We start from the raw sequence: 25,042 nt of genomic DNA on the forward strand, positions 1-25,042 counted from the left end.
AGGTGTCAAATACCACCACCCCAGGCGGAGGAGGGAGGAGGAGGAGGAGGATGGAGGAGGAGGGAGGAGGGAGGAGGAGAGGAGGAGGGAGGGGCGGAGGAGGAGGAAGAGGAGGAGAGGAGGAGGAGGGATAGGCGGGAGGAGGCGGGAGGAGGGAGTGCGGCGGAGGAGGCGGGGAGGATGAGGAGGAGGAGGAGGCGGAGGAGGAGGAGGAGGGAGGAGAGGACGGAGGAGGAGGCATGAGGAGGAGGCCCCGGATGGGAGGAGGAGGAGGAGGAGGAGGAGGAGGAGGAGGAGGAGAGGAGGCGGAGCGGAGGCGGAGGAAGGAGAGGGGTAGGAGGAGGAGGGAGGAGGAGGTAGGGAGGAGGAGGAGAAGGAGAGGGAGGGAGGAGAGGAGGCGGAGGAGGAGGAGGCGGAGGAGGCAGGAGGAGGAGGGAGGAGGGAGGAGGCGGAGGAGGTGAGGGGTTCAGGAGGAGGGGAAGGAGTGAGGTAGGAAGGGAGGGGAGGCGGAGGGAGAAGGCGAGGAATGGGATGGAGGCCCAGGAGGAGGAGGGAGGAGGAGGAGGAGGAGGATGGAGGAGGCGAGGGGATGAGGAGGGAGGGAGGAGGAGGAGGAGGAGGGGATGGAGGCAGGAGGCGGAGGGGAAGGAGGAAGGAGGAGGAGGAGGCGGGAGGCGGAGGAGGAGGCGGGAGAGGAGCGAGGCGGAGGGAGGATGGAGGAGGAGGAGGAGGAGGGAGGAGGAGGAGGAGGAGGCGGAGGAGCCGGAGGAGGAGGAGGCAGGAGGGGAAGGAGGTAGGAAGGCGGAGGAGGAGGGACGGATGGCGGACGTGGGAGGAAGGAAGGAGGGTAGGGAGGAGGAGAGGGAGGAGGGGAGAAGGGGAGTGGAGAGGAGGAGGAGAGAGGACGGAGGAGGAGTGAGGCGGAGGAGAGGAGGAGGGGAGGAGGAGGAAGGGAGGAGGAGGAGGGTAGTGAAGGAGGAGAGGAGGAAGGAGGAGGCAGGGGGTAGAGGAGGGGGAGGATAGGAGGAGGCGGAGGTCGAGGAAGGAGCGGAGGGGAGAGGGAGGAGGGAGGAGGAGGGGATGGAGGAGGAGGGAAGGAGGAGGAGGAGGAGGAGGAAGAGGAGGGGGGAGGAGGGGCCGGAGGAGGAGAGGAGGAGGAATGCGGACCGGCGGAGGAGGAGGGAGGAGGAGGAGGAGGAGGCGGAGGGGATGGCGGAGGAGGCGGAGGAGAGGGCGGAGGAGAAGGAGCGGAGGAGGAGGAGGCTTGGGGAGGAGGAGGACGGGTGAGGAGGAGGGGGAGGAGGAGGCGGAGGAGGGCGGACGGAGGTAGGATAGGAGGCGGAGGTAGGAGGAGGAGGATGAGAGGCGGGAGGAGGAGGAGGAGAGGAGGAGGAGCGGAGGCGAGGAGGAGGGGAGGAGAGGAAGGCGGAGGAGGCGGAGAGAGAGAGGGAGGAGGCGGAGGGAAGGAGGTTCGAGCGGGGAGGCAGGGAGAGGGAGGGAGGAGGAGGAGGGACAGGAGGAGGAGGAGGCAGGATGGAGGAGGATGAGGAGGAGGAGGAGGAGGAGGAGGGGAGGAGGAGGAGGCGGAGGAGGAGGAGGAGGAGGAGGAGGAGGGGAGGAGGAGGAGGAGGCGGAGGAGGGAGGAGGAGGAGGAGGAGGAGGAGGGAGGAGGAGGCAGGAGGAGGAGGAGGAGGAGGGGATGAGGGGGAGGACGGAGGGGAGGAGGAGGAGGAGGAGGAGGGGAGAGGAGGAGGAGGAGGGAGGAGGAGGAGGGAGGAGGAGGAGGAGGAGGGAGGAGGTGGGAGGAGGAGGAGGAGGAGGCGGAGAGGAGGAGGAGTGAGGAGGAGGAGGAGGACGGCAGGGGAGGAGGAGGATGAGGAGGAGGGAGGCGGAGGAGGAGGAGGAGGGAGGCAGGAGGAGGAGGCAGGAGGAGGAGGGGCAGGGGAGGAGGGGAGGAGGAGGAGGAGGAGGAGGAGGAGGAGGACGGAGGAGGAGGAGGGAGGAGGAGGCGAGAGGAGGAGGAGAGGAGGAGGAGGAGGAGGAGGGAGGAGAAGAGGAGGAGGAGGAGGAGGAGGAGGAGGAGGAGGAGGAGGGGAGGAGGGAGGAGGAGGAGGAGTCGGGAGGAGGAGGAGGAGGAGGAGGAGGGGAGGAGGAGGAGGAGGAGGAGGAGGAGGAGGAGGAGGAGGGGAGGAGGAGGAGGGGAGGGGAGGAGAGGAGGAGGAGGAGGAGGAGGAGGAGGAGGAGGAAGGAGGAGAGAGGAGAGGGAGGAGGGAGGAGGGAGGGAGGAGGGAGGAGGGGGGAGGAGGAGGAGGAGGAAGGAGGAGGTGGGGAGGAGGAGGATGAGCGAGGAAGGGAGGGAGGAGGAGAGAGGGAGGACGGAAGGAGGAGGAGGAGGAGGAGCGGGGAGGAGGGAGGAGGAGGGAGGAGGGAAGGAGGACGGAGGAGCGGAGGTGCGGAGGAGGAGGAGGAGGAGGGAGGAGGAGGAGGGGAGGGAGCGAGAGGAGGAGGGGAGGGAGGAGGGAGCGAGGAGGAGGAGGAGAGGAGAGAGGAGAGGAGGAGGAGGGGAAGGGATGAGGAGGAGGGAGGAGGGGAGGAGGGAGGAGGAGGAGGAGGAGGGAGGAGGACGCGGAGGAGGAGGAGGAGGAGGAGGAGGATAGCGGAGGAGGAAGGGGACGGAGGAGAGGGGGAGGGGAGAGGAGGAGGCAGGAGGAGGGAGGAGGCAGAGGAGGGGAGGGAGAGGAGGAGGAGGCGGGGGAGGAAGGCGGCGAGGAGGCAGGAGGAGGAGGAGAGGAGGAGGAGGAGGGAGAGGAGGAGGAGGAGGATGAGAGGAGGAGGGAGGAGGAGGAGGAGGAGGCGGAGGAGGAGGTAGCGGAAGGCGGAGAGGAGGGAGGCGGCGAGGGAGGGGAGGAGCGCGGAGGAGGAGGAAGGAGGGAGGAGAGAGGGGAGGAAGGAGGAGGGGAGGCGAGGCGTGGAGGGAGGAGGGGAGAGGAGGAGAGGCGGAGGAGAGTAGGAGGAGGAGGAGGAGGAGGAAGGACGGAGGAGGAGGAGCGGGAGGAGGCGGGAGGCGGCGGAAGGAGGAGGCAGGAGGAGGAGGAGGGGGGCAGGAGGAGGGGAGGAGGGGAGGAGGGAGGAGGAGGGCGGAGGAGGAGAGGAGGAGGAGGAGGAGGAGGGGGGAGGAGGAGGCGGAGGCGGAGGAGGAGGAGAGAGGAGGCGGAGGCGGAGGAGGGGAGGAGGAGGAGGAGGGGAGGAGGAGGCGGAGGCGGAGGAGGAGGCGGGGGGAGGAGGAGGAGGAGGCGGAGGAGGAGGAGGAGGAGGAGGAGGGGAGGAGGAGGAGGAGGAGGAGGCGGAGGAGGAGGAGGGAGGAGGAGAGGGAGGAGGAGAGGGTGGAGGAGGAGGAGGAGGAGGGGAGGAGGAGGAGGAGGAGGAGGAGGAGGAGGAGGGGAGGCGGAGGAGGAGGAGGAGGAGGAGGAGTAGGGGAGGAGGCGAGGAGGAGGAGGAGAGGAGGAGGCGGAGAGGCGGGAGGAGGCAGAGCGAGTGATGATGAGGAGATGGTTATGATAGCATCGAAGTGGACTAGTGGAGAAGAATATTGATTGATTGTTGTTGTGATTCTAGCCAATTTATTTTTGTTGAATTAAAACGATTTCGCGTGGTCATTTTACTACTTTAATTAGTGGCTTTTCACAATTCCATGGTTTTAGCCGTCCATGGTTTTGGAATCTTACTAAGCGCAAATATGTTGTGTTGGTGCAAGAATATTGATTGATGTGTGATTCTAGCCATTTTCTATTTTAGGTTGAATTAAATGATTTTTCTGGGTATTAGCTACTTTAATTGTGTTTTTTCACAATTCCATTGTTTTAGCTGATTCCATGGTTTGGAATCTAACTAATGCTATATATGTTGTGTTGGTTCAAGATAATTGATTGATTGTTGATTCTAGCCAATTTTCTATTTTATTGAATTAAATGATTTCCGGGTAATTTACCTACTTTAATTAGTGTTTTTCACATTCCATGGTTTTAGCCGATTCCATGGTTTTGGAATCTTACTAATGCTAAATTGTTAGTTGGTGCAAGAATATTGCTTGATGTTGTGATTCTAGCCAATTTTCTATTTTAGTTGAATAAAACGGTTTTCGGGATTGTCATTTAGCTACTTTATGTGTTTTTTCACAATCCCATCGTTTTAGCCGATTCCATGGTTTTGGAATCTTACTAATGCTAAATATGTTATGTTGGTGCAAGAATATTGCTGATGTGTTGTGATTCTAGCCAATTTTCTATTTAGTGTAATTAAAATGTTTTCCGGGGAATTTTAGCTACTTTAATAGTGTTTTTTCACAATTCCATGGTTTTAGCCGATTCCATGGTTTCGGATTCTTTACTAATGCTAATATGTTTGTTGGGTGCAAGAATATTGATTGATGTTGGATTCTAGCTAATTTTCTATTTTAGTTGAATTAGAAATGATTTTCCGGGTAATTTTAGCTACTTTATTTAGTTTTTTTCACAATCCCATGTTTTAGCCGATTCCATGGTTTTGGAATCTTACTAATGCTAAAGTGTTTATGTTGGTGCAAGAATATGCTTGAATGTTGTGATCTTGCCACTTTTCTATTAGTGAATTAAAATGATTTTCCGGTAATTTTAGCTACTTTAATTAGTTTTTTTCACAATCCCTGTTTGGGAATCTTACTCATGCTAAATGTGTTCTGTTGTGCAAGAATATTGCTTGATGTTGTGATTATAGACAATTTTTTTTTTCCGGCCAATTAATCAAAAATTGATTATATTTGATTTCGGTACCTCAGATTTAGGTTTTTTTCTTGTCTTTTCGTATATTTGGTTATGCAATTGGTTATAGACACCTATAACCTCACTGAGTTAACAGGATTTGGTTTGATTGATTTTGGTAATGGTCTGGTCACACCATGAAGAATTTGCAGATTCTGGGAAACAAACGACGATTATGAACATCCGTCATAAATCTGGATTGTTTCAGTATATTACGACAGTTTGTACAATTCTGTCGAGGAAACCCAGATATTTTCAATTTTCGTCGTAAATAGTAAGAACTTCTGTCGGAAGTTACCCGGTCTGTCCATATGTATATGAACATCCGTCTAGAAGCCATTTTTCCTTCATATTTTTATCGTACAAAACTTTTACATTCATTTTAATTATACAATTATCACTTGTTCTAAATATTTCAATAAAAACATTAATTATTATTAATTAAAAACTTGTAACTATTTGATAAACTTAATTTTATATTTCAATTAAACTTGTTACATCTATATGGTTACTCAGAACGAGATATGAGGCACACTCTGTTGTAAGATCGATGATTAATACAATTCAGGTTCCGTAAAACGACGAACGATTAAAAATTCAATAATAACTTGCATGATGTCTATATTTGAGTTGATTGACAGATATTTTTTCATCCACATTGACGAATTATTTTGTTTTGACCGATTGAAACTTACTTATTTCAATAAATTAAAACTGGTTACAATATATGTATCACTACTCAGAACGAGATATGAGACACACTTGTTCTAAAAATCGGTGATCAAAGCTCATTCATGTTCTGTAGACCATCGAACTGATTAACAACTATTTGACTAAACTTTAAATGTGATTTATGATGTAATGGGATTTAACTTCCGTTTTTTACAAAATTCAAGATATCATGTATTCAGTATGTAATAACATATTTAAACTTTTATATAAATATTTATAAAACAAATATAAAAAATCTATAAAATTCAAAATTAAAATAAAATAAAAATTTAAATTCATTAAAATTCAAAAATTAAAAATCAAAATGGAAAGTAACAAAATAAGGGTAATAAAGAACTATAAATTTAGTCAATGTTCTCAAATTTCAAATTTAAAATTAAAATTTTTTGTAACACTGATCGAGTCATATTTTAAAATTTCAAAAATTTAAAAATAAAATAAAAATGCAATGAATTAAGAATAAAATCGAAAGTAAATGAAAAGAAGGTACTGTTGTATCTCGGCAAATAAGATTGGACGCTAAAAAAGAGAGACGAAAACTTAAACCCACCGCGTCCATAATTGAGGCTAACGAGTCGTAGCCAGTGCCAATGAGGAAAACCCTAAGACTCATCTCTCACTTTTCACTTGTTTCCTCTCTCTGCTGAAAGCTTCATCTCCATTTCTCTGCGATTTCAACGCTGGTTCTTTGCGATTTCAACGCTAATCGCACGTGTGTGACAATGATTTTTAACACTTATTGTAGCTATTACTAGGTATATAACGATTCTCTTTGTTTTTTTATCTTTTACATGTGTATCTCTATACAATCTGTCGTATTTTGGCTATATTTGTTATCTCTTTGTGTAGTTTGTTAATTAGTGGGTGTTAATTAGTGGGTTATTCATATTTACTGGGCATAAATGTGTGGACGATTCTGTTGATGGGCAACCACATGTCTTAGATTTAGCAAAAATGGACACAATTGGTGTTATTTAGCAAAAAGCCCAAACAGTAGTTATGTGTGTGTGTTTATGTTCTATGTATTTTTTTTTTCTTTTTTTATAATTTATCGACTTGTGTTTTTGTTTAAATTTCAGTGTTTTGGCTTAATGGCTGGGAGAGGTCTGCGGGAGGCCGGGGGGTTCTGCGGGAGGCCCGGGGCGTGGGGACAGAATGCTAGTGCTGGCGGGGAAAGCAGCAAGGACGCGGATGGTGGGAGTGTCTTACTCGCGCTGCGCTTGATGTAATGATGGTGCTTAGGGATGGCAATCGGGTCGGATCGGGTCGGGTATGCCAAATCAACTCCAAACCGAATTTTTATCCCTATCGAATCTGACCTGAACCCGAAAAAAACCGACCAATGAATACCCAAACCCGATCCAAGGATTTGGATCGGATTCGGGTATACCCGAAACCCGAAAGTTTTTTTGGATGGATATCCGACAAACCCGAAACCCAAACCCGAAATCTGAAAATATCTATAATTTAAATATTGCACTGAAATCGTACTCACGACATGGAGCACTATGAGATATGATCTGAATTTTTAATCTTTCAATCATTCTATCACAATATCATTTAGTTATAATGTATAATTAATATATTATTAATCCCAATTAGTAAAATGTTTCTCACCATACATTACCTCTTGAAATCATTCTATAATATTCATTTTATATGAGTTATTATTAGTCAATTTTAGGTTAAAGATAAATAATGTTCCAAAAATTATATAACTATATATCTGATATGTAATATATTATTTACATATAAAATTTAATATATGTATATAATATTATATGTATATACTAATATTATATATTCAGGTTTTTTTTGCGGTTTCGGCTTCAAGATCGGGTTTGGATCAGATTTCGGATTTCGGATCGGGTTTTTTCGGACGGTATAACCTAATATCCAAATCCAAATCACAAAAAATTTCGGGTTTGAACAATTAATCCATATCCACATCCAAATCCAAAAAATCGGGTTCGGTATACCAAAAATTTGGTTTCGGATCGATTATTTTGCCATCCTAATGGTGCTCTTTGGGGGCACGGTAGTCAAGCCGGTGGGAGGGAGTGTATACTGGCCGCTGATGGTAATGATTGTACTCTTGGGGGGCAGGGTAGTCAAGGTGGTGGAAGGGATGGTACTACTGGCGCCGCTGATGGTTTAATGGTGGCACTCTTGGTTGGGGCGGGTAGTCAAACCCGGTGGAGGGGAGTGTGTACTGCTGGTGAGGGTTATGTACAGCGCACTGGGGTGGTGTTAGGACGGGTGCTGCCACAACCCTAGAAAACGTCGTAAGCGCGCAGTGTAGTGAGGAGAATTCTGCATGTGCTGAATGGGATGATGAGAGACAAACTACGCCAATCAAGATGGGGCTGATCCTCGAAGTCACAGGACGTATGGATATTCTCCGGGGGATTCGTACATACCCCGTGACCCCATTGGTTCGTATTGCTGGTAACTGTAAGTATTCCTTTATGCTTAATCTGTTAAATCTATTTATGTGTTGGTATAATGAATTACCTGCTTTGTGTTGCTTTATACTGGTTAAAGATGTTGAGTTTGTTTTAAGAAACTACTATCCTGAAGATGGTACAAATGACTACTTAGGCATGCATTATGCCCATATGGCATTATATATATATATATATATATATTAATATTATATATATATATTATTATATATATTATATAATATATATATATTATATATTATATATATGGGAAAGTGCTCAAATCAAACCAATTTTAAGTACAAACTACAAACCATATATAAAAATAACATAACGTGTACACAGTAGTTCATTCATCTTTCTTTACTCGGTCTGCTTTCTCTCTCTTCTCGTCTCTCTCCCCTCTGTTTTCTCTCAATCTTGCCCCGCCTATAAAACTAATTTTTGCTACAACTGGATTTTGTTCCCATGAGATAGATGCACACATATTGATATATTTAGTGATGAAGCTACGGTGCTTTTGTGTTGTGGCTTATGTTTGGGTTGTGGTGATTGGTGATGAGGTGTCAACGGTGGTGGTGCCATGATATGGCAAGCCAAGGCTCTGTTATTCCATTTCGTCCCGTCACGAACAAAGTTGCTGCAGAATTCGGTTTTGCTATAACTTTAGGATTTTCGCTTTGCAAATAGTGATTTGTGCCGTTAAATAGTTGATTATCACTTTAGAAATTTTGTGAAACCATCGCGAGAAAAGAACCTGGGTGACGTTACACATGATGGGCTGTGGTTCAGGCGACGGAGTGTGAGGCTGGAGGTGATGTTGGTGAAGGTGGAGACAAAGGTGGAGCTAGGTGGGGATGGATTTGGTGGTGTAAAATAATGAAGGTGGACATGGAGGTGGTGGTTATGGGAGGGGGCGGGCGGGCATGGAGGGGTGGTGTGGTGATGACGGAGGTGACTAGAACGGAGCTGAGGAGGGAGGTGGGGATGGTGAAAGATGGAAGTGGAGATGGGGGTGGAGAGACTAAAACTGCAGTCACAAAGATATATCATAATCACTGGTTTGTATGTGACCATAAAAGAAGTTTGGACAGGAGTAGGACCCTAATATATTTATATTATATTATATATATATATTATATTATCTATATAATTATTATATTAGATTTTCATATATATATTATATATATATTATATATTATATATCGAGAAAGAAAGTTCTATGAACTGGATTATTGGAGACTGTAGAGACCTAATCCTGGCCATCCAATCATTAAACATCCAACGGCTGCCTATATTTGTCCTGCACGTTTATTTTCTCTCCTATCCTGTCCTGCCTTTTCTAAATCGATGAACAACAACAAGAGTACTTCTAAATCTTGCATATCATAAAATAATAATTCTATATATGGTGTTCAATCACCAAAAATCCTAACAAATAAAAATAATCATTGCATACAAAACAAAGATGTGTTTGACATGTATGATTGACAATGACATCATTGTCATGTACTGCCAACGAATTGGAATTTGGCAGACAAAATAAAACACTTAGTATATCACAAATATGCGGACAAATTATTAATATTACATTACTAAAATGCAGGACAGGATAGTGTAAATTACAAACATGTTTTGAATTAAACTAAAAACAAGAAATGCAGGACAAGAATTTAATATATACATTACTAGAATGCTAGACAAGATAGTGTAAATTATTAATATTATGTTAGGTCCTATAAACTCACTATCTAATCTGATATAGTTGATCACAATCTGTAACAAAGTAAGACAATAATAGCAGATTGACAGATAATAAACTCTTATATCACAAAAGCTTTTAATGAAGTACAAAACTCTCTCCAGTGATTTATACTGTGATCACTAAGGAGCTGACTGGGTCTTAAAATGTACTCGATAACTCAACTCTTCTAGAGTAACCCTAAATCTTGTTTAAGAGACACAGCTTACAAAATCAATCTCTATTTGATTCCTATAATCTGCTAATAAAACTATCAATCAACAGATTGCTCCAGTTTTCCTTGTTATTTTCCCACGCCAGTAAAATCACTCCTCGCTTTATCCTTCCTTGGTATGATCCGCGTTCTGAGCTCTTGCCACGTGTAAACTCTGACGAGTCTTGCACTATTGTTAAACTTGGCGGAGTGCAACTTTGATCATGGACTTTATCACTCTGTCAGACGTATCAAAACTTCGTCAGCTTCCAGATTAAAACGATGAGTCTCTGTTCTAAACAGACTGTAAAAATAATATTAGTAATCATCAATTAACTAACAATCTCCCCCAACTTGTGATAAATATGTTCTGTGCAATTGAACCCGATAATTGAGATGTCAAAACAGTTAAGTCAAATGCAACAGAAAAAGTTTAACTATATAACAGAAAACTTTTAAAACTTAACAGAACTTACTCCTTAGCTGCCATAGACACATTGTGCTGTCTGTAGATGACCCTCTTTGAGGAGTTTCATCTCTTCAGCTTTCAAGTTGTATCATTTGTCTCTTGATGCTCTCGCAGCTCTGGATTGAAACTCCAGTTTGATAATTGCAGCTCTGAGATCATAAAATCTGGTTCTCTTCACAGTACCTATCCAGCCGATATTGTAAGCTTTTCAGACTCTTCATTCTAGCAAGTGCAGATTCTGAGTCACCTATGGTTTTCAATTTTTTGCTGAATGAATTTTCTCCATCTCCACCGCTGTCTTTATGAATGGAGGTATTTAGGAATGAAAGGAGTCAGCATCTTGTTTCCTGTAACCCATCTTTTCTTCTGAGTTGATCTTGAGCGGTGGAGAGGTGTTGGCATATGACTTGTCTCTTTATCTGCACTATGTGTGATCATATCTCAATTTTTTCCCAGTGTTTAGCATGAGATTGCGTCAAGTACTCTAAACACTGGTTCCATCAGACATGAAGTAGATAAGAAACATTATCCCTTCTGTCATTCTTCACCACGGACTGAATCAAAGTTTGCCATTGTCTTGCAATACCTCCAGTCTTGGGAGCAAGCGAGCTGGGGGTCCATTGGTCTTATCCTATACTCTGATTCCAAATTTTCATATTTGGGATCCCAGCCCTCCTTATCTCCTTCCTGCCTTACGATGAGAGGATTGGTTTGATTGAGCCCATTTCAAAGCTTATCTCATGTCATCAGGAGTCGCTTTGCCAAAGTCAGCCAGTGGAGTATGTTGTTGGTTTGAACACAGCTTGAGCTTTGTCAGAGGTTGTGTCCCTTCTTTGCATCCTTTATTAAATCTTGAGCTTATGTCAGAGGGTAATCTTTCTTGGAGGTTCTGCCAACATGAGCTTCTGTCAGAGATTGCAGAGCTTCTGTTTCTTTTTTCCTTTACAACTTGATCCTTCGTCTAGGTTGTAAAACTCTCTTATCCCAGCATTGTCCGATCGTTCATCTACTTTGCTTTTGCCCTGGTTGTTATTCATCTTCAGAGTATTACCTTTTTTGACGTAAAACGCTGATGCGCCAACAGAGGTTCCTTGATTCAATATCCCTTTTTCTTTTGGTTTGGCTGTTGCTTTTGGCAGGTTTCTGGATTTTTCCGGACTTTATTGCTTCAGCATTGGTTCTTTCTTATTGTCTTCTTCTCTGGCAGCAATCACTCACAATCCAAAATTGGCTTCTGGTTTTCTTGTTCAAAATCAATCTGCAAGCTTCTTCATCGTCAAATGGTTTATCGATTCCTACGCCACTGGTTCGGGTGCTTTGATCCAGATGTGCATTATGCTGGAGCAGACTTGTGCTTTGCTTAGATGGTTTTGACTGTCAGTTTGAAACTCTTCCACAGTTCCCCTGATTGAAATCTTGTGCTTTGTGAAATCATCACATCCATCATCATCATCCTTCTCTTCCTCTTAGAGTTTGAGATTAGCCTTGCATTTGACTTGAGCTACTCTTCCCCTCTTTTTGAATCATCCATCCTATAGGTCTCAGTATGGATGTGATGCCAGAGAAAGTGACGATTGGATGGGCTCTAAAGCTGTGTTGGACATCTTCTCCTGGAGTGATTCCAATGAGTCATCCTCTTGTCCAGAGATTCATGTGCAGTGCGACACCAGCTTCCTGACATTATCCTCTCAGAGGTATTATAGTCCTTTTCTCTCCAACTCCATTTGTCTCCTTGAATTAGCCACCTCTGTTCTTTAGAACCATATGATTGATTTAGATTCTCTCTCTCTCTCTCTCTCTCTTCTCTCTCTCTCTCTCTCTCTCTCTCTCTCTCTCTCTCTCTCTCTCTCTCTCTCTCTCTCTCTCTCTCTCTCTCTCTCTCTCTCTCTCTCTCTCTCTCTCTCTCTCTCTCTCTCTCTCTCTCTCTCTCTCTCTCTCTCTCTCTCTCTCTCTCTCTCTCTCTCTCTCTCTCTCTCTCTTCTCTCTCCTCTCTCCTCTCTCTCTCTCTCTCTCTCTCTCTCTCTCTCTCTCTCTCTCTCTCTCTCTCTCTCTCCTCTCTCTCTCTCTCTCTCTCTCTCTCTCTCTCTCTCTCCCTCTCTCTCTCTCTCTCTCTCTCTCTCTCTCTCTCTCTCTCTCTCTCTCTCTCTCTCTCTCTCTCTCTCTCTCTCTCTCTCTCTCTCTCTCTCTCTCTCTCTCTCTCTCTCTCTCTCTCTCTCCCTCTCTCTCTCTCTCTCTCTCTCTCTCTCTCTCTCTCTCTCTCTCTCTCTCTCTCTCTCTCTCTCTCTCTCTCTCTCTCTCTCTCTCTCTCTCTCTCTCTCTCTCTCTCTCTCTCTCTCTCTCTCTCTCTCTCTCTCTCTCTCTCTCTCTCTCTCTCTCTCTCTCTCTCTCCGTTTTTCCTTCATAGTCAAACACCCCGCCGCTGTAGGCGGTGCTTCCTGCCGACTCCGGCTGCTTCGTAGCCTCCCACCCCAATCTCGCACAAACCCCTTCTCCCAATCGCCGCCGTGGAGTTCCGTCGGTGGTGCCGACGCGAGCTCCGGCCGCGTTGTTTCTTTCTACCTATTCAACACCCAATTTCAAATCAACAACCTCTGCAAATCATCACCCTCAATCAAACTCAGTTTGTAACTAGTTAATTTTATAAACCCTAGATGTATGAATTAGGAAATTTTGATTTGTTTACAACCGCTTTTACATATAATCTCAGCCCCAATATTTAGTTTTCCATAAATAGTATTCAATTAACAGAGTTGTATAGGCTTATAAATAAGCATAAAACAAGCTCATGAAAATGAATACCTTCTAATATAGAGATTTTAAGTCTGATGCCAACTGTTTAATCCTCTCTCACACCTTCACCTTGCTTTTTAGAACACAAAAAGGATGATTTGCTTGGGTATTTATACTAATGTTGCCGACTTATTAATTGATTTTTAATTACCTCGATTTGTGTGCCTTACTTAGGCACCACTCAATAAGCTTGGGGACTACTCAAAATGGAGTTTCAAGAATTTTCTTCAGAGTTCAACTTCCGTTACTTTACTAAGTAATTACCTGCCCCTCTCGTTTGATCTCGTTCCGGCTTTTGTTCGATAATTATTCTTTAAATAAATAAATAATTATAAATGTACAAAAATTAATTAAATAAGTTAATTATTATTAATATTAATATTTTCGATGAATCCCAAATTAATAAAATAATGTAAATAAATTAATTATTAGAATGTAACATTTATACACTAATCGGTATATAATTAATTACTCGAGACTAATTATATTCTCGAATAAATAACTTTCTTATTTAAATAACTGGCCAACACTATACAATACCACGTGCTTCCTAAAATCTTTTCTGGCTACGACCTATTAATATTTTATGAATTGTATAAAAAATTAAACCAGCTAGCCATATTTTTCGTACTAGGTGACTAAAATATTAGCTAGACACTAAATTATAAACCTCGCGTTGGCTGATCATATCCAGACAATATTTCTAATATTAATGTACATATGTGAATTAATTACCGATCAGCATAAACTTATTATTACGACCACGTAATCTTAAATAAAATATTCCGTACCTCACCTTACTAATTTCAAAATAAAATAATATTCCTGACATGGTAATTAAAATAAAATAATTTTATGCTTACGTATTTCTTGGTTGTTACACTAAATATTTTAATTTTTAAAATCAAAACAATTTAACTTAGAAATTAACTCTATAAAATCCTTATCACATAAATATGAATTCTCTATAAAATTTCTATTAAATAAATATAGGGAGTCAACAGAGCTTTTGTGCGGATCTGAGAACATAAAATAAATTAAATATTTAAATAATGAATTTTATTTATGAAACATATTTAAGTTATTTAACTGAAAAATTCCTTCAGACTTCTATATTAGTTTGTCATACAAACAACTAATACTCTTATGTCTGAAAGAACACCAACCCACATTAGAATTAGCTATTCTAACTCTAAAACAATTACGGATTAAATATATGTAACACATATCTATTATAACTCTAAATTAATTACAAATTATAGATTTATCGAACAATTTAACAAAAGAATTAACCGTATAAAATTTCTATCAATTAAATATGAATCAACTCAATAAAATTCATATCAAATAAATATAAGGAGTCGGCAGAGTTTTTGTGTGGATATGAGAACATAAAATAAAAAACAAACTAAAAAACTCTATTATTGTTTTGTTTTATTGTTGTTTCATTATCTATTGTGAATTTTATCTATAAAATATATTTAAGTTATATAACTTAAAATTTTCTTTCGATTTCTATATTAATTTGTCATACAAACAACTACCACTCCTAGATGTGCAATTACTTTAACCAACCAACATTACACATACCTATTATAAGTCTAAAACAATTACAAATTAAATAACATTACACATACCTATTATAAATCTAAAACAATTACAAATTATTAATATAAATTTTAATTCATTCCGTGCTCTTCAGAAAATTGCGATAAAGATCAGTAAGGCGATGGTAACACTGACTTGACAAACAGAAACTCGAAGAGAATGAAGTCATTGTCCATATTGCAACATATAATAAAAGAATCGAAACACAAGACATCCGTCAATTTGATATCAAATAAGTTTTGGAAAGTTAATTAACTTTGTCAAATTACAATATTATTTTGTCAAACAACTACAAGACCACTGTTATATTTACAAGAATTCCAAATATAATTATATATAACGTTTGCCTATTAGATTGAATATAACAATTACGACTTAAAATTTTGAATTTTATTCGAGATTAAAAACGCTATAAATGAACTTATATTCTTGATCTTGAATATTATTTTCACAATTTAAAAATCATCAAACAATATAATGATTTTACTAAAATAAAACATATTGTTAGAGTTAAGTTCCATAAAGTCTACATTTAAGCTGTAGTAAGTACCGGTCATAATCTTTTAGTTTAGTCGTAAATAATATTTTTAATTATTCAAATTTATATATAATTTATCATCTTTTAAGTAGTTTTAAATATAATTATCAATTAATCATCAACATCTTTCAACTTCAACAATCATTAAGATCATTATTCTCTTATGAGTTATATTTTAGAACATATATAGTGTTTAGTGATTTATAAAATAATTGTTTTAATTTTTGATTGCAACGATTATATCGTAGAATATTCATTGCAGATTGTTGGATGTTTACAAATATTGTAGACTAAACAAATTAAAATTAAAACGAATAGATTATTTTTAAATAATTTTGGATTCCAATACTCCTTATGGTTGTGAACTCCATAGAATGGGGACCCATATTGTTATGAAATAAATTTAAAATCAAATCAAATTTTAATATATAGATAGTCTTATTTTTAAATAACAATAATTTAAATATCATTTAAAAACAATAATTTAAATAATTATAATAAAAATATGATAATGTAATTAAAAAAATATTATCCTTCCAATAAATAATAAGTTTCAAAAATTTATTTAAACCCGTGCTTGGCCGGGTCATCAACTAGTAATAATAATAAGTAGACTTGAGATTAGTTGGATAACCATGTACATTAAGAAAAAGAAAATTAAAGAAGTTCTTAAAGGAAATAATTTTGTCAATACTGATGGCGTTTTCAGTATGTTGTGTATTTATGATGCATTAGATTTGTTATGTGGGTAGACGGGAGTGGCGAAGTAAGGTTCGAACAATCTTTATGGCAGTTGTTCGAGTCAAGCCAACTTTCAGTTTGTTGGTAGAAGAGTTTCGCTGCATACCTGGTCTAACTTTAAGATGGTAACCTACTCTGTCTTTTAAAACAACGACAATTGAAGTGTGGCAGAGCTATCCCGATTACTGCTCCTTCTTTTAAAGCAACTACTTTTGAAGTGAACCAGAGCAATCCTAAGTCGTTGCTTTTATTGTGCTTTTGGAAATAATCACAAATCTAGTAGTGTATGTGGACAGAGGAGTCGTATTTAAACCCACTTACTAAACTATTTGGTCATAATAAAAGTGTTGTTTAGCTGCAACATGTCTTTTTTCTTTTTGAAGTGTTGGCTAACGTATGCCATCAAGGCACATGATAAGGTCATCAATCACTCGCTCACAAGTCACAAGGGCTCCTGTTGCTCTGTATGCCTCGGATTACACTAAAGTAATTAACTGTATATATATGTTGACTGCTCTTCTTGCTTATATAATTATAAATGTAACCATGCCATGTTTAATTATTTCTTACTATCTGAAAACAATACAAATTAGGCTTTTATATTTTTGCTTGATTTGAAAATTTTATTTTATTTATTTCTCCATGGAGTTATAAATACTTATTCTGAAAATCACACATATGAGTATTGTTCCAATATGCTATAATACTCTTGCTATCAAGAAAACTAGGTAAACTATTTTTTTGATTATTTTCATTTTTATGCTGACGATGAATAAATATGTATATACAACAAAAAGTTATAAATTATTCTTATTAACCTTTTTAACAAAAAAATATGCTTGCACAGTTGCACAGAAATGAAGCATAATAAAAATTATAATTTGAAACAAATTTGGTTAATATTTAATTAGCAATAGATATATGAATAAGATTATTTTCTAGTAATTAATAACTATGTTTCATTTATATAAATTTGTATTCTTGACGGTAGATAAAATAAAGTGCCAACTAATATAAGGGTCCATGCTTTGTAAATAATAAGTATCATTTATGAACAAAAATATGAAAATATTAAAGTGAGTAACATTTTTTCTTTTATATAGGAAAACTCAAGTAAGATCTGTATATACTGGTATGGTGGTGCAATAATTACTGCTGTGATTACCAGTTAGTGATTTTTAAGATGATAATTAAGTGAATGCACAACAAATAATGAGTATTAAATGTCAGTTATCAAGGGCACAGATTAGCTAACCCGGTTTTTGAAAGGGAACCATAGGATCTGCTGAGCAGGTCCTATTTTTTCACACACTTTTAAATATTGATTAGATTGATAGATTTTGCTTCTTATTCAAATAACCTGAACACAGGTAGAGGTAGCTTTCATATGCCTGTCAGCCTATTTCAACATTGTCTGTTGAACATATACTGTGTGATACTTTCACGTGGCACACTTGTTGGTAACTTTTATGCTATTTTAATTCTTGTAAGTTGATTTAGAGTTACCTAGTGGGCGACAGGTGGAACTTCAGAACATAGGGATTAAATTTCTTTCCAACACCAAATAAATTAGTAATAGATAAACAAGCATTTGTAGTCGCTCAATATGGACAGTTATTTCTACATGTACATCACTCCTTTTTTAATCCGCGCGATATTTGATTTTTAGTTACAAGCGTGTGGGAAGAGATGCAAGTGATGCAGAAATAGAGGAGATCATAGACATGGGAAGTAAGGCTCCGCTGTCTGATCAGCAGGAGCAGGTCCAAGAGAACATTTACTCTCAAATCAACGCCTTCTGCACTTCGATGGATGACATTCTCCGTACTGATATTAGCAGCACAAAAGAGCCTATGTCCACTGAACAGAATGCTGGTCTACGTCGTAGTGGTCTTAGTCTTGCTGTTGGTAGGAGTGCGCCAACAAAGACAAGTCCTGGTGAGTTCCCAATAGTAATTGTTTTGATGTGGTGTTGAGTGAGGGGCGATTCTTTTGGTGGCAAATTGATGCTTTCGATCTGATTATTGTTATTTTTCAGCACAGTTGTACCTGAAACAAAGCCGTTAAAGCTTTCTGAGGTATCACAGATGTTTAAGGATCTTAGTGGTTACACCCTCAAGCTGAAACCATCTCAAATCCCTCACAAGGAGGCAGGTCAAGGGTTATTCATTGATGGTGAAGCTGATGTTGGTTCCATTATAGCATTTTATCCAGGTGTGATCTACTCCCCAGCATATTATCGTTATATACCTGGATATCCAAGGGTTGATGCAGAAAACCCTTACTTAATTACAAGATATGATGGAACTGTTATAAATGCACAGCCTTGGGGTGTTGGCGGTGAAACCCTTGAACTATGGGACGGGTCAAGTGTCTCTGAAATTTCACAAGCTGTACAAGATGCTGAGACGGGCTCAGACCGTGTCTGGAAGATGCTCAGTAAACCTTTGGAAGGAAAACAATTGTGGGGTAATGGAGAGGTGTTAGAGCGGAGAAACCCACTAGCTTTTGCTCATTTTGCCAACCACCCGGCACAGGGGATGGACCCAAATGTCATGGTTTGCTCCTATGATTTTCCTCTGTTTGAGAAAGACATGAGAATGTATATACCGAACATTGCTATTGGACAAGGCGAGGAAGTAAAGATGAAAAAAATTGGTAGTTTTTGGTTCAAAACTGGAAGTTCTGGCAGCAGTGTATCAGCTTATCCTGTTCTGAAGACTCTTGTCCTTGTAGCTACCCGGGCTCTTAGTGATGAAGAAGTGCTATTAAATTACAGACTTAGCAATGCAAAGAAGCGACCATCCTGGTACACTCCTGTAGATGAGGAAGAGGACAGCAGGAGATGGAGCTAAGTTGAATCTGCCGAGCTGTTTCATATTTTTACCAATTAAGATCATGTTTGAGAAATTACAAGGACATCTAGTATATTTCAGAACATGCCATGTTGAGATTTATTTGTGCGACACTGTTAGCATTAGCATTGGTCATCGAGGCCATAGTTAGGGATCGGACGGGACGGGAGAATGGACTAAAATAACTCTTACATTTACATTAATCAATGTATCTCTAACAAAGTAGTATGGCATGGTTGTTATGAAGGCTCCCGAGATGACATCATTGCTCAGTTATCTTCTTTCATACTGTCCACCGGTTATATTTCATACTACTAGTTGATTCGCCAATAAATACTTACTGATGGTAACTAAATATTCGAAACAGTGAGCCGGCCAAACATGCCCAAATTTTAAGAAAATGAATATTTTCTCTGATTTTAACAATTTTGTTTTATAAATTTCACATATATTAAGAAAAAATAAATATGATGTCTTATTGTTATTATTATTACCAAAATTGTATTAACTGCACATGAATATAATAAGTTTCATCTATTTAATTAAAATTTCATAATTATTTGTTTAATAATATTTAAAAGTTGTTTGAGTTAATGATATAGTCAACAAAGAAGATGACAGATATTACGAGACTATTTTCAAACAAGACTATTAAAATGAGAACGAGGGAGTATATGTTAATCAGAGGTGGCAGCTAGGGCCCCTGGCTGCCCTGCGCATTCTCCAGGACTATCTTCATATGTTATCTGCAGAATAAGTAGCACTATTTCAAGTCAAATAAAGCACAACAAAGAAATACAGTGAGAAGAAGAAAGAAGTGGATTAAAAGATGGATCTAGCATATGTTCTACGCATGAATGCCGGCAATCGTGAAGGTAGCTATGCTAAAAACTGCTTCCTACAGGTACTTGACTGTATAAATGATACGATGCTACATTTTGTTTTTGATACTTAAATTTCTATACCAAGAATTTTATCTGCAGAAAACTGTGATATTCAAGGCGCGTGATGTTTTAGAAGACGCTATAAAGGATTATAGTAGCCATGGCTTCCCTGAATGCTTTAAGCTAGCTGATTTGGGTTGCTCTTCTGGTCCTAACGCTCTCTTGATTGTTGCAAATATACTTGATTATGTTCGTGCATTATGCCAGAAGAAAAATTTGAAAGCACCTGATGAGTATCAAGTGTTTCTAAATGATCTTCCGAATAATGATTTCAATTCACTTTTTGAAATGATACCTTCATTCCATTCAAAAGTACTTGAAAATGAGAGCGGTCCTGAAAAATCAGCAAATTGTTATATATCCGGAGTTCCAGGTTCTTTCTATACAAGACTCTTTCCGACTAAAAGCCTTCACTTTGTGCATTCTTCCTACAGTGTTCATTGGCTCTCCCAGGTACTTATAGCATGAAATCAAATATCAGATATATGATGTTTTATTTTAACAAATCTAGTGCAGGTTCCAAAGACACTGCTGGATAGTAACAAAGGGAATATCTTCATGGCGAAAGAGAGTCCTTCTAGTGTTCTTGAAGCATACATTAATCAATTTAAAAGCGACTTCACAACTTTTCTGCAGATGAGATCCCAAGAAATGGTTATTCATGGCCGGATGGTGTTAACACTCTTAGGCCGGAGCATTGCAGATCCCACCAGCAAAGATTGTCGTTATATTTATGGATTAGTAGCGAAGTCACTTCACGACCTGTTGGCTGAGGTATGAAATACTGATATTTACAACTAATGAACTAATTCATTCTGTAAAATCCAAGCAATTGAAATGCACATTAAAATCTTGTCTGTGTCATAAGGGTTTACTTCGTGAGGAGGACATCAATACATTCAATCTACCGATTTACACCCCATGCACCAGTGAATTGAAGGCAATAATCAAATCCGAGGGCTCGTTCAGTCTTGACAGACTGGAAACCTTTGAAGTTAACTGGGACATGCAGGATGAAAATGAAAAACTAAAGCCAGAGTATAGCAGTGGCGAGTTTGTTGCCAAAACAATTAGAGCTGTACTGGAGCCATTGCTCGCTAGTCACTTCGGAAATACTTTGATGGACAAGCTATTCGAGCAGTATGCAAAGCATGTCAGTGAGCATCTGTCGAAGGAGAAAACAAATTATTTCAATATTGTCGTCTCCTTGACAAGGAAATAAATGCAAATAATATATGTCATCCAATATATTTTGTATCAAATATTGTCAAACAGAAGCAGAACATGTTGCACGACACGTGGGTCTTTCATTAGTACTCTCTGTAAGGTACTCTGTAGAATACAACTCTATTATGAATAATGTCTTCCGGTGTATGAGTCATAATTGTTGTACATCAAAAAATTTGATGGCTATAGATTGCTTAGAAGCTGTATAATTCACCATTGTTCACAGTTTGACCCCCTTCTGTTTAAGATCATAACCGTGTATATCTGTGGTTCTAAACATTACAACAAGATCATACCAGATCATTCTGTATATAATGCAGTTGGCTTTGTTTTCTAGAATTCTCTTGATTAGATTAGTCGCGGAGTTACAAGATATCTGTGGCCGTTAAGTTAACAAAAACAAATGAATAAAAACAAGTGAGCTATGTTCATGCATCTTTATCTTTGGTGATCAGAGCCAATCTGCTTAGGCCCATCTTCATTGTCAGGATCTGTCAGTAATCAATAGAACAATAATTACATTTGCACATGATTTTCTATCCCAGTCTAGCTATTTATAACGAAGGAACACAAGAAAGAAAATTAGTAAGCCAAGAGTGCAAAGAAAGAACTGTAAAGATGGATGTGGTAAATATTTTAAGAATGAATGCAGGCAGTCGCAAATGTAGTTATGCTAAGAACTCTACACTTCAGGTAAATGATCATATTTCGTGTTATTTTATATTAGATTGCGTTTGGAAACATGTATTTCATTTCAAATTTTGGATTTCAAATAACGTGATTTAAGGTGTCAAATTTTCAACTTTATACTAGTATTTGAATGTCTTGGATTTTAAATAAAATTCAAATCCAACTTTTTCTGTGTATCCAAAGTTCCAAACATATCATTTGATAAATTCAGGATTTCAAATGAAATCCAATTTCCCACATAGACCATCATTTCAAATATCATTCTCGAATGTGGGGAAGCGAGCCTAGACCAGGATTCAGGTGTAGTGGGACTGACAGAGATAGGCTTTTATCACTAGGTTATCCGAGAATATTGGACACATTTATAAGTATTTACAATTCTTTTCTGGTTTCATGGTATCTAAAAGTGCTAAACCATGTTATTTTGTTATTTTCAGAAAACTGTGCTATTGAAGGCGCAAGAAGTTTTGGAAGAAACTATCAAGGATTATGGTAGCCGTGGGTTCCCTGGATGCTTTAAGATAGCTGATTTGGGTTGCTCTTCAGGGCCTAATGCCCTGTTGCTTGTTGCAAATATAGTTGACAGCGTTCATGCATTTTGCCAACAGAAACATCTGAAGGAACCTAATGAGTATCAAGTGTTTCTAAACGATCTTCCAAGCAATGATTTCAACGCAGTTTTCAAAACAACACCAGAATTGTGTTCAAAACTTGAAAACAAGATTTCTCCTGAAAAGTCCATAAACTGTTTCATATGTGGAGTGCCAGGTTCTTTCTATAAAAGACTCTTCCCCGGTAACAGCCTTCACTTTGTTCATTCTTCGTATAGTCTTCATTGGCTCTCTCAGGTAGTTAAATCTATGTAGCTTAAAACCAGAATCCGTTATATACTTTTTTCTGAATAAAGTTGCGAAATTGAGCAGGTTCCAGAGGAAGTACTGAACACTAACAAAGGAAATATCTACATGGCAAACACGAGTCCTGGTAGTGTTTTTGAAGCATACTCTAATCAATTTCGAAGGGACTTCACAGCATTTCTACACATGAGATCCAAAGAAATAGTATCTGATGGAAGAATGGTGTTAACACTCATTGGCAGGAGCTCTGCAGATCCCACCAGCAACAACGACTGTTGTTATGTTTTCGGATTATTAGCAAAGTCACTTCAAGACATGGTGGCTGAGGTAAAAAAAAACCAATAAGTTTGCCGTAAATTTAGAGTAGATTTCAAGATGGCCGCTAAAGTTTTCAGATTTTCACAAAATCTTGGCTTATTGTTCAAAATAGCAAAATATTGCATGACTTTTCCTCCGCTTTTTAAAATAGCGAGTGCATTCAACTCAAGTTAATGATACGTCATCAAAGATTAAAAATTAAAGAGTATTTTTAAGATGGTGGTTAAAGTTTGTATCCGTCATCAATATTTGTGAAAACTTTAGCCACCATCTTGAACTTTTTTCTCTAAATTTGAATTCTTAGCGGCGTATTTTTTTAAGAGTTGACGGCAGCCATTTTTTTAAAAAACTGAGATAAAATTCAATCACAATTTTGTTATTTTTGAACTTCGGCCAACATTTTGTAAAATACCGAAAACTTTAGCCATAATTTACTCGTAAACTTATTTTTAAACCAGAGAATATTCGATCTAACTTGCCACAAACATCACATTCAATTGTCTTTCAAGGGCTTAATTCGCGGAGAAGACATCAGTTCCTTCAACATACCAATATATAATCCATGCACGGAAGAATTAGAGGCAGTAATTGAATCTGAGGGCTCGTTTAGTCTTGACAAATCTGAAACCTTTGAAGTTAAGTGGGATACTCGCGATAAATATGAAATATTAAAGTCTGGTGAAGCCAGTGGCAAGTTTATAGCCAAGACAATGAGAGCTGTAACAGAGCCGTTGCTTGCTAGTCATTTTGGAAATACTATGATGAACAAGCTATTTGAGAGGTACGCAATGCACGTTACTGAGCATCTGTCAAGGGAGGAACCTAAGTACTTCAATATCGTCGTCTCCTTAACGAAGAAATGTAAATCATCTAGAAATCATTTGGACTGGGACTAGGATCATTTCAAATTAATAATTTTGTTTTTTTCAAATTAAATGAGTTATTTTTCTTCGTAGCAACAAAGAAGGTAATACCTACGAATATTTATATTTCAGAGTTATACAAATACCATCTTTAATTTTTGTCTGAAGTGTTTTGTTAAGAAATAAAAAGGATAACACCTGAATTATTTATTTTAGTTTAGCAAGAATATAATTTAAAAACTGCTTTTTGTATTAAACCGAGCTAAACCCTTAAGAATTTGTTTTTATAGCATTCAATATGAATTCAATTTGGAATAGGGGTTTCAATAGCAGCTGATTTAGGTCGCTCTTCTGGTCCTAACACGTAACACCACATGTTTGTTGCGAATTTAGACATTAGTTGACAATGTTCATGCATTATGCAGCAGAAAGATCTGAAAACACCCGATGAGTTCAAGTGCTTCTAAACGATCTTCCTCCGGACCTTAATTTTTCAGGTAAAATTTTACACAATTCAAATTCAACTCAGAAGCCAAAATTTTCAATCCTAATTCATGCTCCCTCCATCCATTTTGACCAATTTTCTTTGTGTTTCACGCTATTTTATATAATTTTCTTAATTTTCGTATCCCATTCAGTGTAAAAAAAAATACGAGACGGATGGATTATTTCTTAATGTCGGATTTCTGGTAGGATTTCAAGCGGTCTCGAATTTACTGCACCATAATATTGACCAAGTGAAGTAGGAGGACTACAGAGTACAGAGAATTTTAATGCATGCAGATCGATAAATCTGCATCAGGACTCAGGAGGTATATGACTTTTCATACTTTTAACAAAATCGATACCGACATGTTAAATTGTTTCAACTTGCTTTTAGACAAACTCGATTTTCCACTTTGGTGTTCTCCTTGATTCCTTTAGAATCTTACTAAAAAGCTGATCATCATTTCGCATTCACTGAAAAAGGCCTCAATTTGTGCTCACTCAAAATGCAGAACACTCTTTATTCTAACGTGCTCAATATACATTTCTGATTATCCCTAACATTTTGTGTACTCTGAATCCCTAATCCATGTTCAATCATTTTGTATTATGCAGTTTCCTCTGTTATATTATGAGTCGTGGTTCCCTGTATATTTATGCGGGAAAAAACTAATTTAACATATAGTTTGTGGTCATTGAATGATAAATCTAATGACCTGATTATAACAA

The 25,042-nt window shown here is 39.5% G+C and overlaps 3 protein-coding genes and 1 pseudogene across 4 annotated transcripts; 3 read left to right on the forward strand and 1 right to left on the reverse strand.

Annotated features, from left to right (window-relative positions):
• Positions 1-466: 466 nt before the first annotated feature.
• Positions 467-4,036, reverse strand: LOC135149626 (uncharacterized; annotated as a pseudogene).
• Positions 4,037-17,146: 13,110 nt separating this feature from the next.
• LOC108203054 (uncharacterized) lies at positions 17,147-19,195 on the forward strand. Its single transcript, XM_064084786.1, has 2 exons — positions 17,147-18,011; positions 18,117-19,195. The coding sequence occupies exons 1-2, from the start codon at positions 17,798-17,800 to the stop codon at positions 18,926-18,928; spliced, it is 1,026 nt and encodes a 341-aa protein (XP_063940856.1). The 5' UTR covers positions 17,147-17,797; the 3' UTR covers positions 18,929-19,195.
• A 443-nt stretch (positions 19,196-19,638) lies between these two features.
• LOC108203055 (benzoate carboxyl methyltransferase-like) lies at positions 19,639-21,344 on the forward strand. 2 transcript variants are annotated; one of them, XM_017371768.2, is made up of 4 exons: positions 19,639-19,832; positions 19,912-20,325; positions 20,509-20,646; positions 20,741-21,344. In XM_017371768.2, the coding sequence occupies exons 1-4, from the start codon at positions 19,758-19,760 to the stop codon at positions 21,092-21,094; spliced, it is 981 nt and encodes a 326-aa protein (XP_017227257.1). In that variant the 5' UTR covers positions 19,639-19,757; the 3' UTR covers positions 21,095-21,344. The 2 variants fall into 2 exon arrangements, with proteins under 2 accessions (XP_017227257.1, XP_017227255.1); XM_017371766.2 differs by having other exon boundaries at positions 19,644-19,832; positions 20,389-20,646; positions 20,741-21,335.
• A 357-nt stretch (positions 21,345-21,701) lies between these two features.
• Positions 21,702-23,930, forward strand: LOC108202110 (benzoate carboxyl methyltransferase-like). The gene is made up of 4 exons (XM_017370489.2): positions 21,702-21,792; positions 22,227-22,637; positions 22,713-22,973; positions 23,474-23,930. The coding sequence occupies exons 1-4, from the start codon at positions 21,718-21,720 to the stop codon at positions 23,858-23,860; spliced, it is 1,134 nt and encodes a 377-aa protein (XP_017225978.1). The 5' UTR covers positions 21,702-21,717; the 3' UTR covers positions 23,861-23,930.
• The last annotated feature ends 1,112 nt before the right edge of the window (positions 23,931-25,042 follow it).

Source organism: Daucus carota, chromosome 9 (assembly GCF_001625215.2).
Source record: "Daucus carota subsp. sativus chromosome 9, DH1 v3.0, whole genome shotgun sequence".
Taxonomy (NCBI): Eukaryota; Viridiplantae; Streptophyta; class Magnoliopsida; order Apiales; family Apiaceae; genus Daucus; species Daucus carota.

Coding starts and splice junctions, on each gene's coding strand:
- LOC108203054 (XM_064084786.1), top strand. CDS start 17,798: ATGGGAAGTAAGGCTCCGCTGTCTGATCAGCAGGAGCAGGTCCAAGAG. Junction 18,012..18,116: donor GCCAACAAAGACAAGTCCTG/GTGAGTTCCCAA, acceptor TTTTCAGCACAG/TTGTACCTGAAACAAAGCCG.
- LOC108203055 (XM_017371766.2), top strand. CDS start 19,758: ATGGATCTAGCATATGTTCTACGCATGAATGCCGGCAATCGTGAAGGT. Junction 19,833..19,911: donor CTAAAAACTGCTTCCTACAG/GTACTTGACTGT, acceptor TTTTATCTGCAG/AAAACTGTGATATTCAAGGC. Junction 20,326..20,388: donor GTGTTCATTGGCTCTCCCAG/GTACTTATAGCA, acceptor AATCTAGTGCAG/GTTCCAAAGACACTGCTGGA.
- LOC108202110 (XM_017370489.2), top strand. CDS start 21,718: ATGGATGTGGTAAATATTTTAAGAATGAATGCAGGCAGTCGCAAATGT. Junction 21,793..22,226: donor CTAAGAACTCTACACTTCAG/GTAAATGATCAT, acceptor TGTTATTTTCAG/AAAACTGTGCTATTGAAGGC. Junction 22,974..23,473: donor TTCAAGACATGGTGGCTGAG/GTAAAAAAAAAC, acceptor TTGTCTTTCAAG/GGCTTAATTCGCGGAGAAGA.